General features: G+C 52.1%; 1 protein-coding gene across 2 annotated transcripts; it reads right to left on the bottom strand.

Annotated features, from left to right (window-relative positions):
- Positions 1 to 5,030: 5,030 nt before the first annotated feature.
- Hpd (4-hydroxyphenylpyruvate dioxygenase) lies at positions 5,031 to 14,070 on the bottom strand. Of its 2 annotated transcripts, none has more exons than XM_090319989.1 (14): positions 13,900 to 14,070; positions 13,184 to 13,210; positions 11,956 to 12,018; positions 11,606 to 11,710; positions 11,119 to 11,161; positions 10,888 to 10,970; positions 9,898 to 9,987; positions 9,505 to 9,608; positions 8,398 to 8,475; positions 7,149 to 7,311; positions 6,995 to 7,066; positions 5,707 to 5,829; positions 5,316 to 5,429; positions 5,031 to 5,237 (listed from the first exon to the last, which is right to left on the bottom strand). In XM_090319989.1, exons 1-14 carry the CDS (start codon positions 13,900 to 13,902, stop codon positions 5,127 to 5,129), a joined length of 1,179 nt encoding a protein of 392 aa, XP_090176115.1. In that variant the 5' UTR covers positions 13,903 to 14,070; the 3' UTR covers positions 5,031 to 5,126. The 2 variants fall into 2 exon arrangements, with proteins under 2 accessions (XP_090176115.1, XP_090176114.1); XM_090319988.1 differs by having other exon boundaries at positions 5,316 to 5,432; positions 13,900 to 14,068.
- Between the last annotated feature and the right edge of the window lie 3,025 nt (positions 14,071 to 17,095).

Below are 17,095 nucleotides of genomic sequence, written 5' to 3'. Positions count from 1 at the left end.
CATACGCCGTCTCTATTGCTCTCCTCTCCCCTCCTCTCTGTCCTTATTCTTGCATTTGGTTGAAAGTATATGCACTCACCTCACAAGCAGGCAGTGGGGAGGCTGGTGGGGGGCGAGTAGACAAGAGATAGAGTGATGCTCTGTTCAGACCATCAGTCTTTGAACTCTGAGTGAAGATTGCATTTGGAACTAGCCCAGATTACAGCCAGACTGGGTCTTACACAGCACTTTTTTTTCTTCCCTTTTAAACTGGTCATGGGGCTTGAACAGTGGGCCTGGGTACTGTTCCTGAACTCAAGGCTAGCACTCTGCCACTTTGAGCCACAGTGCCACTTCTGGTTTTCTGGTGGTTGATTGGAAACGAGAATCTCAATGGACTTTCCTGACTGAGCTGGATTTGAACTGTGATCCTAAGATATCAGATTCTTGAGTAGCTAGGCTTAAATTGTTCTAGATATGTTTGTTTGGTTTTTTTTTTTTTCTTAAGATGTTTGGCATTGAGTGCTTTGCAGAATCAAGTACCCTATTGCAGTCATTAGAAGTTCTTGCAATAGTGGCTGTTCAAGTGTTTGACACCAAAGGGACAACATTGGTGTGCACTTGAAAAGGAGAGGTGTTGACAAAATGGCACCAGTTGAAAATAATTAAGAATAGCCAGTGTTAGTGGCATTCCCAAAGAGCTGGGACCTCTCAGGTCTGCCAGTCCAGTGTGGAGTTAAAAGGGGAAAGTTTAAGACACAGTGTAAAGGGTGTTTCTAAAAAGGAAAGTCCCAACAAATTTAAAAAAATAAACACAGGGGCTGGGAGTTTGGCCTAGTGGTTAAAGTGCTTGCCTAGCATGCATGAAGACCCGGGTTCAATTCCTTGGTACCACATACATAGAAAAAAGCCGGAAGTGGTGCTGAGGCTCAAGTGGTAGAGCTCTAGCCTTGAGAAAACCCAAGGACAGTGCTCAGGCCCTGAGCTCAAGCCCAGGACTGGCAAAAAAAAAAATAAATAAATAAACACAGCAAGTTGAACATAGTGATATATACCTGTAATCCCCGCGCTAGGCAGACTCAGGTCAGAGTAGGAGGCCTTTCAAGCCAGCCTGGGCCACCTCATGAGAGAGACCATCTTAAAGACAAGGTCCAGGGCTGGGAGTTTGGCCTAGTGGTTAAAGTGCTTGCCTAGCATGCGAGAAGACCCAGGTCGATTCCTCGGTACCACATACATAGAAAAAAGCCGGAAGTGGTGCTGAGGCTCAAGTGGTAGAGCTCTAGCCTTGAGAAAGTCCAAGGACAGTGCTCAGGCCCTGAGCTCAAGCCCAGGACTGGCAAAAATAAATAAATAAATAAAATAAAAGACAAGGACCAGGAGAGTGCCCTGGTAGTAGAGTGTTTGCCTAACATGCGTGAAGCCCAGGGTTTGATTCCTCACTACCACATACAAAGCTGGAGATTGTTGTTGGTGTGGGCCTTGAACTCAGGGTCTGGGCGCTGTCCCTGAGCTCTTTTGCTCAAGGCTAGTGCTCTACCATTTGACCCACAGTGTCACTTCTGGTTTTCTTATGGTTAATTGGCAATAAGAGTCTCAAAGATACCAGGCAAGATGGCTCTGTAATCGTAACTACACAGTAGGCTGAGATCTGAGGACCGTGGTTCAAAGCCAGCCAGGGCACTAAAGACAGACTTTTTGAGTTAATGTTTTCAAACCAGCTCTGACAAGTTTTATTAAAGAAAAACGATGTACCGTTTCCTTTTCTCAGCTTGTTCCGACATGCTTCTAATGACATCAGAGTTGTCCAGATCATTGCTAGCCATTGTACATACCTGTACTGTTTCCCACATGCGGTGCCCGGGTCAATATGATGGACGGCAGTTTTGAGAGTCTCAAAGACTTTCTGCCCAGGTTGGCTTTGAACTGTGATCCTCAGATCTCAGCCCCTAAGTAGCTAGGATAACAGGTGTGAATCACTCACATTTGGCTTATTCAGCCAATATTTTAGTGCTGGTTTGAATGTGGCTTAGTGGTACAGTACTTGCCTAACATGCATGAAGCCCTAGGTTTGATTCAATTCCTCAGTGTCACATACCAAGCTGGAAGTGGCGCTGTAGCTCAAGTGGTAAAGAGTGCCAGCCTTGAGCAAAAGAAGCTTAAGGACAGGGTCCAGGCCCTGAGTTCAAGCTCAGGATTGGCACACACACACACACACACACACACACACACACACACACACACACACAAAATGCTGGTCTGACAATTCTTGTACTCTGTGTGTGGGGGGGGGGGGGTCATGGGGCTTGAACTCCACTTGGGCGCTGTCCCTGAGCTCTTCAGCTCAAGGCTACCACCCTACCCTTGGGCCACACCCCACTTCCTGTTTTCTAGAGGTTAATTGGAGATTCGAGTCTCAGGTCCTTTGTGCCAAGGCTGACTTTGGAGCTTGATCCTCAGATCTCAGCCTCCTGAGTAGCTAGGATGACAGGCTGAGCCACCGGCCTGGCAATTCTTGTACTCTCAAAACACTCAGGCCTCTCCTTTTAACCCTGGTTAGTCCCACCAAAGTAGTCCTTTCTTCTTTAGTTCAGCAGTGGGGGAGAATCTCAATTTGGTCCTTACTCAAGTCCTTCCACAAAAAAACCCACATATACAGTGCCAGTTTTAAGCATCTTCCACGTGAACCTCACAGCAGTGCTAGGAGACTGTGGTTGTAATGATGCCATTCAAACAATGAGGGAGCTGACACCCTAGGAGATCCCAGAGCCGTTCAGTGGCTGCTCACGTGTGGGCTGTAAGCTGGCAAGTCTTCTCCCTAGCCCTCACCTGGCTGAAGAGAGCGTGCTCTGTGTAGCATGGATCACACCTGGAATCCTAATTACTTAGGAGGCTGAAATCTGAGGATTGAGGTTCGAAGTCAGGCCAGGTAAGAAAGTTCATGAGACTTGTCTTCAATTAAACATCGAAAGCTCGATGGGGAGCTGTGGCTCAAGTGGTCGCACAAATGCTCAGGAACAGCATTCAGGCCCTAAATTTAAGCCACATGTGCACACATACACACACACACCCCATAGCATGGGACCTAGGAAGGTCAGCCCAGGACCAGCCCTGTTTCTAGAAGAAACCTAGAAACCTAGATCCATACAAACAGTGTCAAATGGCTCAACTTTCTTTTTTTGCCAGGTGTGGGGATGGAACTCAGGGCCTGAGCACTGTTCCTGGGCTTTCTCAAGGCTAGAGCCCTACCACTTGAGCCACAGCACCACTTCCAGCTTTTTATTATGTATGTGGTACCGAGGAATTGAACCCTGGTCTTCGTGCATACAAGGCAAGCACTCTACCACCAGGCCAAACTCCCGGCCTCCTCGAAACGGCTCAACTTTCTACAATGTTGACTTGTTTGCCTGACCGCCTTCAGACAAACTCAAGTATATCTGGGCAGATTTGGTCTCCAGCCCCTGAGGTACAGTCTTCCCTGTTATATATAGCATTTGTCTTTGCATAAGCCAAGGAAGGTGTTTTTGCATAGCCTGGGGCCTGTTCCCCTTCATTGTCTCCTGCCTTCTTTTCATCTCTCATTTTCATAAACCTAGAATCCCTAATTTTCTCCCTCTAAGCTAAAAATCCAATTCCTGTTTCCTCCATATGGTTACATCTTTTTTTTTTTTTTTTTTTTTTTTTTTTGCCAGTCCTGGGCTTGAGCTCAGGGCCTGAGCACTGTCCTTGGACTTTCTCAAGGCTAGAGCTCTACCACTTGAGCCTCAGCACCACTTCCAGCTTTTTCCTATGTATGTGGTACCGAGGAATTAAACCCTGGTCTTCGTGCATACAAGGCAAGCACTCTACCACCAGGCCAAACTCCGGCCCCCACATCATTCTTTTCTTATGAGATCCATCTGTTCTGAGCTTGACTCATCCTCTGGGGGGACATTACGGATTTACAGTAAGCTGGGCACTGTGGCTCACACCTATAAGCCCAGCAACTCAAGCTGACATCAGAGGGTAGCAGTTCAAAGCCAGGCCAGGTAGGAAAGTGAGTCTTTTATCTCCAATGCCCCTGGGGCCTTAGGGGTAGAATACCAGCCTTGAGTGAAAAAGCTTACTGACAGGACCCAGGGACAGCACCCAGGCCCTGAGTTCAAGCCCCAGGATTCCTGAACCCACACACAAAAAGACTTAGAACAGGTGTAAGAGACCAAATTTGTCCCCACTTATCTCCTAATGTTCTTGTTACTGTTATTTTGCAGTTCTGTTGTTTGAATCCAACACCTCTTACATACTAAATGTAGGTCTGTGCTCTACCGTGGAGCTTAATGCCTCTCCACAACTTTCTGATTTTGAAGAAACATTTCCTTCCCCCCCACCCCACCCCCAGGGTTTCTTTCTTTCTTTTGTCAGTGGGGAGGTTTAGACTCTTCAGCTCAAGTCTACGTCCCTGCCCTTGAGCCACAGCACCACTTCTGCTTTCCTCGTGGTTCACTGGAGATAGAGTCTCAAGGTCTTTAGTGCCCAGGCTGGCTTTGAACTGCGATCTTCAGATCTCAGCCTCCTGAGTAGCCACAGCTCCCAGCTCCTCTCTCGCTCTCTCTTTTTTTATTTCAGTCAGTCCTGGGCTTGAGCTCAGGGCCTGAGCACTGCTCTTGGGCTTTCTCAAGGCTGGAGCTCTACCACTTGAGTCTCAGCATCGCTTTTTGCCATGTACGTGGTACTGAGGAATCGAACCCTGGTCTTGGTGCATGCTAGGCCAGCACTCGCCAGTCGTGTCATTCTCCAAGGCTCCTTCACACTGCAGTATGAACAAGTCCTCCGGGAAGGGGCGCCCCAGCCCCGGGTGCAGAGCCACCGCCCGCCCCCTGCTCTGTGCGGCCGCCCCGGGCTTCGCCATTCCGGCGGAGCAGTCCCCAGACCTTCACCCCACGCGGTCTCCACCCTGTGGGGCCGTATGGTCTTTCCACCATCCCTGCCTTCCGTGCAGCGCCGCGGCCCGGGCGCGCCCTGGCGGCCAAGGCGCGCCACTGCGCCTGGCCGGGACAAACCACACAGACTCAGCCTCCACGCGGCGGTCCTTTACTCAGGAGGCCGGAAGTGAGCAGGGAGTGTGGGCGGGGCCACGAGGTGGGCGGGGCCTGGCGTGGGCGGGGCGGGGCCTACATGATGGAGCCCACCCCGTTGGCCTCCAGGTCCGTCAGGTTGCCGCGAAGGTCCTGCTCCGCCTCGAAGGCCTTGAACAGCGCGTTGAAGTTGCCGGCCCCAAAGCCCTGGGCGGGGGAGAGAGCAGGTGAGCTGGGCACCCAGAGAACCAACCCGGGCTCCTGCGCGGCTCCCTGGGCCCGCACCTGGTGGTTGTGGCGCTGGATGACTTCCAGGAAGAGCGTGGGCCGGTCCTGCATGGGCTTGGTGAAGATCTGCAGGAGGTAGCCGTGCTCGTCGTAGTCCACCAGGATTCTCAGCTTCTGGGGAGGCGGCGGGGGCTCTGAGGGAGGGAAGCTAGCCCGCCCTGCCAGCTGGCACGGGGGTCCTTACTTCACAGGGCCCCGGACCCACAGCCCCCAAGGCTGGCCGTGTGACTGGAGAAGGGGAGCCCCTGACTTCAAGCCCCACGTTCTGCCTGTTATCTCCTGGTCCCACCAGGTGCTCTGGTCCCTGGCTGTGCCAACACCTAAGCTGCCCGCCGCTCCTTCCCATAGACACCAAGTCAGGTCTGCCCGAGCCAGGCTCAGGCCTCACCTCCAGCATGTCGATGCTTTCCTTCACGCGGATCTTGGCCGACTTGAGATTCTCCCGAAGCTGTGTGTAGTACGTGGATGGCACCTCCAGGAACTCCATGCCTCTGTCTCTCAAGTGCTGAATCTGTTCCAGAGCGGGCGAAGGTCAGCCTCTTTCCCCCAGCTCACCACACTGTGCCCATGCTGGGCCGGGAAGATGCAGGGTCCGCGTCAGCAGCCCCTGACTGCCAGGCCCTCCTGTGATGCCCCTTCCTTCTCTGGCTGGGTCTCATTAGAACAGCTGTGAGTGGTGACGTTTACCATGAGCCTTTCTATGCAGTGCTCTGTGATGTCTACTTCAGAGCTGGGGAAACTGAGGCACTGAAAGATTCTCATGGTAGCCAGTCTGATTTTCTTCAAATACAGTCCAGATCCTGTCACTCCTCTGCTTTCCCAGATGGGGTGCCTCAGCTTGGAGCCAAGCTCAAGATTATCTCCGTGGCACTACCTGGCCCCACCCTTACCTTCTGAGCTTGTCTGTCTCCCAGCTATTTCTGCAACCTTCTGGGCAGTCTCCCATCCTGTCCCATCTCAGAATCTTGCCTTAGTTGTCTGTCCTGCCTAGGGCACTTTCCCCATTCCCACAGGCCTCTCTCTTTCCATCCTTTGCATCTCAAGTATGGCCCTTTCCGCGTGGCTCTCCTCAGGCACCACGTCCTAAATGCACAGCCCCTTCCCTGATTTATCGTCTTCCATAGCTCTCGCCATCACAACTTGTTTATTTATTTTGCTCACTGTCTCCAAATTCTACATACTGCTAATGTGTCTGATAGACCTAAACCAGTGCTGGGCATGCAGTAGATGCTCAGTAAATATTGTGAGGACACATCTGTGGACTCCCCCCGGACATCCAAAAGCACTTTTGGTTAGCCAGAACCGAGTGGGATAATCCAAGCTCCTCCTCCTTCAGAGCCAGATCCATTGACATAGGACATTTAATTTGGCTAAAAGGCCATAACTGGTCTTGAGGGCTAATATCCTTGGTTTCAAGGTGAGGCTGTTGAAGCTCAGAGAGGCAGAGACCCGCAGCAAGACACTGCAGGGCAGCGAGAGTACAATCCAGGCATCCAGGTGCTCTGGCGCTCTGGCCTCTGTCTGAGGGTGGAAGGGCACTGCCTGTATATGAATTTCATGGGTCAGGGTGGTGGGACCTCTGAGCCAGGGAGGGGGTCCAGGACTACAGTGTCCCTTCCCCAGCTATTCTTGGAACCACAGGAGAGAAGACATAGGACCCGGAATGGGGGTCTAACCGCAGAGATGATGTCTTGGGTCTTGAGAGCAATGTGCTGGACCCCGGCGCCCCCATTGTAATCCACATATTCCTGAGGGAGGGAAACAAGGAGAGCGCTGGCACCCACACCCCTGCACTTAACCTCTTCCTCCCCAGCCAGCCCTGGCCCCCACCTGGATCTGGGACTTCTTCCTGCCAGGCGCTGGCTCGTTGATGGGCATCTTGATGGACTCCTCGTAGTTGGCCACCACGATGGAGCGCAGAGAGCTGTACTCGGTGTGCACCTGGCTGTCGTCCACCGACCAGAAGCGGTGGAACTGCAGGTTCTTCAGGTACCTACAGGGTGCCCACAGGACGCACGTGCTCTGGGGCCCTGCCTGCCCCTCCTCACTGCCACCTCCGCGGCCTGTCCCTGCCTGCCTAGGTTTAGTCCCATCACACACATTACACATTTAATGGCAGCAGAATACATCCAAGTCAGCAATGCTCCCCAACAGAACACGCCCGCTGAATTGAGGAGGGGGTCTTGCTTTTTTTTTTTTGTGGGTTGGTGGGTTGTGGGTCTTGAACTCAGCGCCTGGGTGCTGTCCCCGAGTGCTGCACTCTACCACTTGAGCCACAGCACCACTTTCCATATTTGAGTGGCTCACTGGAGATAAGAACTCCTCCTGGGTGCTGTCCCTAAGCTCTTCAAATCAAGGCAACCACCCTAGCCCTGAGCCAAGCCCCACTTCCCATTTTCTAGAGGTTAATTGGGGATAAGAGTCTCAGGTCCTTTTGTGCCTGGGCTGGCTTTGAACCTTGATCCTCAGATCTCAGCCTCCTGAGTAGCTGGGATTACAGGGGTGAGCCACTGCACCGGCTTCATGGGGACATTTTCTGCCCCGCCTAGTTTCCGTCCACCATCCTCATTCTCAGCCTCCTGGGCAGCTAGGACTACAGATGAGCCACTGGTGTCCAGCTTGCTGTTTTTCTTTTTTCCCTTTCTTTCTAGACAGATCTTGCTGCAAATCATTCAGATTGGTCCTAAACTTGCAATTCCTTTTGAGTTCTAGGATGAAAACTGAGCCATCAGGCTGTCTTAGCGGGTTAGCTCTTGTAGGAGTGAATTCTCACCAGTGTCTCATTCTTGTGAGATTGAGTTTGCTGTAAAAAGCAAGGTTGTCTCTGCTCTCAATGGCTTCTCTCCTGTTCTTTTTCTATGCTCTTGCCCAGAAGAAAGCAGACTGGCCATGAGAGACAGCTCCTCTAAGGCTCCCTGCTCTGTGATATCCCCCCATTTCCTCAGAGGGAGGGCCAGCTGGCCACTTCAGCCGCAGGTCCTCTTGGCTCTGTGGTGACAGTCTCATGTTGAAGTAAGTGACTTTGTTTCCCTGGGGACAAGCCTGCCCGCTGCAGGGAAGGGGACAGAAAGGGGCTCACCATTCTGAGGCAGACACCATCTCCTGGTCAGGCTGGTTTCCCACAATGTGATCGATGATCTCCAGGTTGCATTTGGGCCTAGGAAAGGGGAGGGGTGAGGGGACAGGCCCCGGTCCCGCCCTGCTGCCACTGCAGGCAAACATGACACAGCCAGGTCCTTCACTCCTAATTCATTCAAGGTGAATAATCCATCCTGTTTTATTTTTATTTATCTATTTATTTTTGCCAGTCCTGGGCCTGAGCACTGTCCCTGGGCTTTTCAAGGCTAGAGCTCTACCACTTGAGCCACAGAACTACTTTAGCGTTTCTTTTCTATGTATATGGTAGAAAGGAATCGAACCTGGGTATTCATGCATGCTAGGCAAGCACTCTACACCAGGCAAAACTCCTGGCTCCTGTTTTATTTTTATTTTTTTTGTCAGTTGTGGGGCTTGAACTCAGGGCTTGGGCACTGTCACTGAACTTTTCTGCTCAAGGCTAGTGCTCTATCCCTTGAACCTCAGCACCACTTCTGGCTTTCTGGTGCTTCATTGGAGATAAGAGTCTCATGGAGCTGGGCGTGGTGGCTCACACCTGTAATCCTAGTTACTCAGGAGGCTGAGATCTGAGGATCAAGGATCAAAGCCAGCCTGGGCACTAAAGTCTGTGAGACTCTTATGTCCAATTAACCAGTAGAAAACTGGAAATGGGGCTGTGGCTCAAGGGGTAGGGTGGTAGCCTGGAGCTGAAGAGCTCAGGAACAGTGCCTAGGCCCAGAGTTCAAGTCCCACGACCACCGACAAAAAATAAAAGCCTGCCCAGGCTGGCTTCAAACGATGATCTTTAGATTTCAGCCACTTGAATAGCTGGAATCATAGGTGCAAGCCACCAGTACTCGGCTTCCATGCCTGTTTTAGAGATGAAGAAATAAACTCATCGAGATGTGATGTGTCTAATGCTTAAGTGACCCCGCAGGGTCATTTAAGCAGAATGGACAGAGAGCCTAACCTGTTTGCTCCTGAGCTCTTGAAGGCCCCTCTGGGAGCACTGCGCAGTCTCTGGTTCCCACACCAGGAGACTTCACAGAGGAGAGGAATGCCAGCCCTCTCCTGCACTAATGATACTCACAGCTTGGAAAGTAAGGGGTCCTTGGATATTGGGGCCTCGAATCCAGGCAAGAATCGGCCAGTGTAGTTTATCTTCTCCACCAGGGTGTGTGTGGTGTCCCCGTACTGAAGGCAGAAGCAGTGAAGCTCAGCCCTGAGTTCCAGCGCTGGTCTGTCTTACCCTAATGCGTGTGTGGTGTGGGCAAGCGACCTCCCCTTTCTGGATGCATTGCCACTCCATCGTGTGGGAGTCTGTCTGTTTGCCCGTGGGAGGCGGGAGGGGTGGCTGTGGCTCTCCGAAGCCTCTATACCCCAGCCAGGACCAGCAGGAGGGAAGTCTGTGCCCTGAGGCCCATGGTCGGGTGAGGTTGGGGCTCTGGCAGCAGAAGCAGTAGGTTCTCCAAAGTTAACTCACCGTCTGTAGCACGGCAAACTTCACCTTCCCAAACTTATCCTGCTCTACCCAGGGCTCCCGCACGATTTTGGCCCCTCGTTCTCTAGCTTTCTGTGGGGGAGAGGAGGTAAGAGGAAGCAGTGAGGACTGGAGCCCCCCCCCACCAAAAAGCCCTGCCTGCTGCCCCTGGGGGGAGCCTTCTGGGTCATTCTGACAATCAGGAATCTCATCCTGCTTCAGCTATATCCCTGTCTCTGCGTCCCAGGACTGGTGGGTCCAGGCTTAGAGTTGGGCTTACGGAAGACAAACTAGGTGGGGTAGAAGTCAGGTGAGCCATGTTATGGCCCTATACTTGTCCAGTCCTCAGTTTCCTTCTCTGTGCAAAGAGCCGCTGGATTAGAATATAAACTGACATTTATGGCGTGTCTAGAGTGTGTCATGTCGCCACGTGTCAAATGCTGGGTTCACACGTGTCTTCACATGGCAGGCACCATTCTAAGGGTTCACCTCTTGAATTTTCATAGCACCATTTTTACACAGAAATGTATTCTCATCTCCAGTCTTTAAGCGAGAAGCTATAGCACAGTGAAGTTAAGTCACGGGTTCAAAGTCACACGTCTAGTAAGATTTATCCTTGACTTGTCCTCTCTAGTTCTCCATCTAAACCGCCTCTCTTAATTAATTAATTAATTAATTAATTAATTAATTAATTAATTTTTTCCTTTCAGTGCTGGAGATCTAACTTGGAGCATTCTTCTTGCCAGACAGCTACTGTTGGAGCCATGCTGCCTCCAAACTGCTAGAGACTGCTGGCTCCATTTGAGTTCCAATAGACTAATTGCAACACTTTTCCTTGACACAGCTCCGTCAGGTAGGCACTCAGGCCACCCCTCGTTTACTGAAGTGGACACTGAGGCTCGAAGGAAGGCTGCCTACCAGGGGGCCGGGCACCTGGGGGCGGCCCCACCCGGAGCTGGCTCTGGGCTCCCGTGAGCCCGGGCCTGCCCTCACCTGCACGATGTGCTCGCAGTCCTCCACCTCAAAAGCAATGTCCTTCACGCCGTCTCCGTGCTTCACCAGGTGCTCTCCCATCTCTGAGGCCGGGAGGGCAGGCTGGCATTGGACTTGCAGGCCCTGGAGGCTCTTCACCCCGCCTCCACTCCTCCAGGTACCTTTCCACCCCAGGCCCCAACCCCTGACCCCACTGGCAAAGCCTTGCGGCCCCCCCTGTCACCCCCTCACCTTTGTTCCAGGGGTTGAGTGCTGAGGAGAGGACAAATATAATCTAAAACATAGAGGAGAAGGAGTGTGGCTGGACTTGGGTGCACAGAGAAGGGGGGCCCTTTCCCCCGCCCCCCGAGTCCTAGTGGAGCAAAAGGGTTATGCCATGCGGGGCTCCTGCTCAGAGCATTCTAGCCCCTTCTCTGCCATAGCTTCCCACTAGTCTCTGGCGTAGGAGAAATTCCAGCGCTCAGCAGCTGGTGGGGTGCTGGGGGGGGGCACCCTGGCACTGCTGAAGCATCCACTCCGCTGTCCTAGCTCGCTTGAACTGTGCCAGTCTGCTTTTGGCCCCACTGAAGAAGACAGTGCCAGGAAGGTCCTTGTCACGTTGTGGCACCAAGGCCCCTGGTTTGCCTGGGACCAGCCAGGCAGCTTCTCAAAACCAGAGAGGGGTGCGTGGAAAGGTCGATGGTGTAGAGGGCACAGCCATCAGTCTGGGGTGGCTCACCCTTCCTTGCTTGATGGCATGGCTGACCACCTCCCGGGACCCTGTTTCCAGACCCTTGTAGGCAAGCGGTTCGAAGCCCATCTTGTTGCAGTAGAAGGAAGCAGCCTGAATGACAGGAGGGGGTCTCTCAGAAGGGATCCCCCATAACAGAACCCCTCTTGGGGATAAAAAACAGAGGCGGCTCTCTGGCACCTTCCACCCTCACAGCGATTTCCCACGGGGGGTCTGTGGCCCTGATTGCATAACCAGGACCCAAAGCGCCTGGGCCCAAGTGGACCCTGACCCTCCCCTCCCGGGAGCCAATCCCAGGCCCAGCCACCCGGCCACCCCAGCGTCTTGCCCTCTTCTACCTGCTTGGCATTGCCAACCCAGAAGGTCACAGAATGGAAATGGAGGAATCGGCCTTTCTCGGGCTGCGGGAGGAAGAAGGGGTGAAGTTGAGGCTGTGGAAGGCAGAGCCAAGGAAGTAGAAAGGAGAAAGTGCAAGTGGTGTACCATCCATCCCCCTTCGCCATTTATCCAGCCACCCTGTGGCCCGAGAGGCCCGAGCTCCCCGCACACTGCAGGGCTTCTTGGTGCTCAAAGTGAGTCCTTGGTGGAAACCACTCCAGCGACCTCCCTACCTGCTGTAGGCAAGGCATCTTTCTCCTCTCCTTGTTTCTTTGGCTTTGGATGCATTAAGACGCAAGCTCATGAAATTCAGTTACAGCAGGACTCAGTGTGCTTTGCCCTCTCTTAAATTCTTCTTTTTTTGTTTTTGATGCAGTCCTGGGACTTGAACTCAGAATGTGATCACTGTCTCTGAGGGTTTGTGCTCAGAGCTAGTACCAGATGAGTCACAGCTCTACCCTGGCTTCTTTGTTAGTTAACTGGAGATGAAAGTCGCACTGATTTTGCTACCTGGGCTGGCTTTGAATTGCTATTCTCAGATCTCAGCCTCCTGAGTAGCCAGGATTGAAGGAACCTGTGCCTGGCTTCCTTCAATACTTAAAAAATATGTGAAAAAAAAAATCAACCGAGAATCAAAGTTCTACCAAACTTAGTTTATAGGATTAAAATTCAGCCCTAAAACTGCACTATTATAGAAATCAGTCTGCAAACTAGCAAACGAAAAGAAAATTGAGCGAGGGGAGGGCTGACATTGTCCAAAGAGAAATATATTCATTACCTGACTTATGTAACTGTCACCTCTCTGTCATATCACCTTTATAATAATAATAAAAATTTTAAAAAACTAAAAAAGAAAAGAAGGACATCAATCTCTGTGGGAGTTTAGGGAATCCTCAGGGAACCTGCCCAAATTTCACAGAAGGAAAGAGCCTTTGGTAGGCACAGCCCAGGGCTCTGAGGATGGGAGAACTTCCAGACAGACTGAAAGAGATGGGCAGGTACTAAAGAGGAGCTCAGGGTTTCTCCGGAGCGTCAAGCTGAGTCTCACCCGGGCGGTGAGCCTGCGTGTGCATGGTGTGCATGCGTAGATGCTCACATCTGCTCACTACCCCTCTCCTGCTCTGGGCTGACACCCCATTTCCCTGTACCTTGACCAGGCCCAGGCCCCCTTATTTCCCTCCTGCTTACCTTTGGGCCTTTGTCGCTGTAGGTTGTCTAAGGGGAGAGGAAAGGACAGTGAGTTCCTTTTCTCCTATTCCTCCCATTCGCTGTGTGCAGAACAAGAAATGGCCCCCCTCCATTTTCTCCAACTTTCCCATTATGCAACAAGAACTCTTTGCTGGAACCCCCACCTTGTGACATTCTCCTTGCTGGGAGACACCTTCTCCCCCCCATGGTTTTTCCTGGATGGATTTCCAGGATGTGTCATTTTGCGTGGAGGTTGAGAAGCAGGGAACACAGCCATCCACCAGCTGTGACAGAGGCTGGGGAGCCTGAGCCAGGAGGCGAATCTCCCTGAGGCTTGCTGGTAAGCGGCCTTGGAGCAAGCCCACAAGATAAGAATCGCTTTTTGGTGAACTGGTAGGCTAGCACCTCATCTGTTATACCAAGAAGCCACAGTACCCAGAGACTGAGAACATGTCTCCAGGCCAAGCCTCCCCCCTCCGATGGCTTACGGAAACCCTCCAGACCTTGCTCCCATTCCCCACCGCCCCCCACCCGCCGACCCTGCCTCTGGTGTAAGGCCCCTCTCCTCTCTTGAAAGTGAATGAGGCTGTCTTTGCTTCCTTACTTGTCAAAAACAAGAGTTGGGGAGAGAGAGGGAGGAAGAGAGAGAGGGAGAAAGTGGGGGGGAAGAGACTATGACCCAAAGTCTCACCAGCTTGGGCCCAGGAGACTCTTACCATGGTTGATCTTGGTCAAATTTCCTTCTAGAAAGGTTGGGACAAGAGGCCTGGGAAGTGTGGTACAGAGTATTTACCACAGGGTAAATGCCCCTGACCTGCCTTCCTGGGGGTGGAGAGGTGAACCCTCAAAGATCCTGAGCCTGGGAGCTTCTGTCCCCTGGAGACAGACCACACTGCCAGGCCCCGTGGGTGGAGGGGAGGGCCTTGGCCCAGCCCCCCGGCCAGAGGGGCAGAGCCCACATAGAAGTCAAAGGGCACATTCTCTGCAGGTTCCTGGATGGGGCTGTGATCTTTGCCATCCAGAGCCAAAGCTCAGAAGCCAAGGCCAGTTTGAGCTGAGTGGCAACTTTGCCATTCTTCCCGAGGGGACTTCATGGGCAGTAGAGGCTGGACTTGAAACCCGGTTTGCAGAGCAAGTGGAAAGGAGTTGTGAGATGAAAGGGCTGTGCTCTGGGGGTGGGTGGAGATTTGGATATAGGGATTTTTCATCCTGGCCCTGCAGTGTACAGAATCACAAAACCCTCTGAGCCTCGGTTTCTCCATGTGAAAAATGGGAACAAGTGTAGTATGAACTCCTGCTCTTGGGGTGGGGACGGTACACAATGGCTTCTGCTGGTGTTAGATGAGAGTCCTTATGCTTTTGGGGGGGCTGTGCAGGGCTGGTGGAGACCAAGCAGTCTGGCATTGCTCTCACGTGAGTATCAGGAGAGAAGTTATGGCTCGTCTCACCCCAGGTGCCAGCTCCCTAGAGCATGGGAGAGGTGAAGCTGTTGGCTCTGTGGGGGAGGTGGGGAGGAGGCCTGGGCTCTCCAGACACACCCAATCCTCTTGCCTTGCTTTCCTGGCTTCTGGCATCCACACCTCTCCCCAGAAGTGCCTTCCACCTTGGGGCTGTGGGAACCTGGCCAGCAGGGCCTTGGTGGCACAGGACAGAGAATTTGCCTCCGTTATGTAGCAGGCCAAGTGGCAGAGAACTGGAATGTGAGACTGGTGCGTGCGTGCGTGCGTGCGTGTGTGTGTGTGTGTATGTGTGTGTGTGTACTGGATTTGAATTCAGGGCCTAGGTGCTATCCCTGAGCTTTTGTGTTCAAGTCTGGCACTCTACCACTTTGGGCCACAGGTCCACTCCTGGTTTTTAGATAGTTAATTGGAGGTGAGTCCGTGGGCTTTCCCACCTGGGACGAGTTTGAGCCACGGGCCTCCGCTCTCCACCTCAGCTACAATTTTGTTTATCCCCCCTCCCACTCTGTAAGTATACTTGGTTTTTTTGTTTTTGTGTTTTGCCAGTCCTGGGGTTTGAGCTCCGGGCCTGGCACTGTCTTTGAACTTTCTCAAGGCTAGCACTCTACCACTTGGGCCACAGTATGATTTCTGACTTTTTCTGTGTATGTGATACTGAGGAATTGAACCCAGGTCTTTGTGTATGCTAGGGAAGCACTCTACCACTAGGCCACACTCCCGGCCCTGTGAGTGCATTTTCATCTGGGAGGACCAGCGTGGAATCGGGGCCCAGGTTACACTGCATGAGGTTTCCCAGCCCAGCCCAGCCCCCCTGGACTGGCTTATTATGGTCTACTTGGTCCCTCTTGTGGTGCCTGGGCTGGTTTCTGTCCTGGACAGTGCTAAATCCACCGTGCACATGGCGAGTGACTGGGTGCTCTAAAGGCTGGGTGGCACGTGCCTGGCAGGTGCCTGGCCCTGCTGGTCATGAGTGGTACCTCTGCCTTTCCTCCCTTCCCTCTACTCTTGGCCTTTAGGATGTCTCAGTCATGTTCTGGCTGCACCCAAGGTACCATGTCCATCTCTGGACAGGACCCACCCGGTCCAGGCTCTGGAGCACACTTGTCCCTTCCCGTGCCCGGCGGAAATTGAGTGTGACTGCTGCCGCTCTGGGTGCCTGGTTTGTGCCAGGGGCGGGTTCAGAATCACTTGTGTAGAAAGAAAGATGGGGCGGCGAATTTGGCCTAGTGGTAGAGTGCTTGCCTAGCGTACATGAAGACCTGGTTCGATTCCTCGGTACCACATACATAGAAAAAGCTGGAAGTGGTGCTGAGGCTCAAGTGGTAGAGCTCTGGTCTTGAGAAAGCCCAAGGACAGTGCTCAGGCCCTGAGCTCAAGCCCCAAGACTAGCAAAAAAAAAAAAAAAAAAAAAAAAAAAAAAAGCAAGGAAGGACAGAAATGCTGTTTATGGACTTTTTTTTTTCCTGTTGCAGTTGATTTGAGTTTTGCACAGTGCAAAACATGCCAAAGAGCTGGGCGTGGTGGCTCACACCTGTAATCCTAGCTACTCAGGATGCTGAGATCTGAGGATCTCGGTTCAAAGCCTACCTGGCACTAAAAATGAGAGATTCTTATCTCCAATTAATCACTAGAAAATGGGACACGGGGCTGAGGCTCCAGGGGTAGGGCAGTAGTCTTGAACTGAAGAGCTCAGAGACAGCACCCAAGCCCAGAGGTTAAGCCCCATGACAAAGAGAAAAAAAAAAAAAGTCAAGGTTTGTCAGCCCTTTGCAGAGTTGAAATAAAAGGACCGCATCAGTGGTGGCATTTGCACTCTTCTGTGTTACCCTGCTTCACATTCCTGGTGACTTCTTGCACATCTGATCATTCTTCCTGCCTTGCACTGATTTTCAGCATAATTTACATGTCTTACAATTTTGTATTTATAGTTTCGGAGGGGTTCCTATGGATTGAGATTTTTTTTTTCCAGTTCTGGAGCTTGAACTCAGGGTCTAGGCACTGTTCCTGAGCTTCTTGTGCTCAAGGCTAGTGCTGTACCACTTGAGCCATCTTCTCAGCCCTGCGGCATAATTTACATAATTTTCAGTGTACAGTTCTAGGAATCAAAAAGCAATAATAAAAAAATTGGTGCCAGTACTAGAGCAGGAATTAAGAGCCTGGGTGTTTGTTGTTCCTTGGCTTTTTCGCTCAAGACTGGCACTCTATCATTTGAGCCACACCTCCATTTCTGGCTTTTTTGGTGGTTAAATCAGAGATAAGAGTTTCAAGGACTTTCCTGTTCCAGCTGGCTTTGAACCTCGATCCTCAGATCTCAGGCTCATCTCAGGGAAAATGTTCTTATTATAAAATGTTGGGGTGAGGGGTGAGGGTTGACCAGGGTGCCAAGCTGGTCCTGCTATCAGGCTGGCGAAGCCCCTGGGCAGGGCCACTTGGCTGGAGGCCCTCCTTTATC

This window comes from Megascapheus bottae, chromosome 28 (assembly GCF_031878675.1).
Source record: "Megascapheus bottae isolate mThoBot1 chromosome 28, mThoBot2.hap1, whole genome shotgun sequence".
NCBI classification, from domain to species: Eukaryota; Metazoa; Chordata; class Mammalia; order Rodentia; family Geomyidae; genus Megascapheus; species Megascapheus bottae.
Note: the sequence above shows the minus strand (reverse complement) of the source record. Positions and strands in the feature narration are given on the sequence as shown.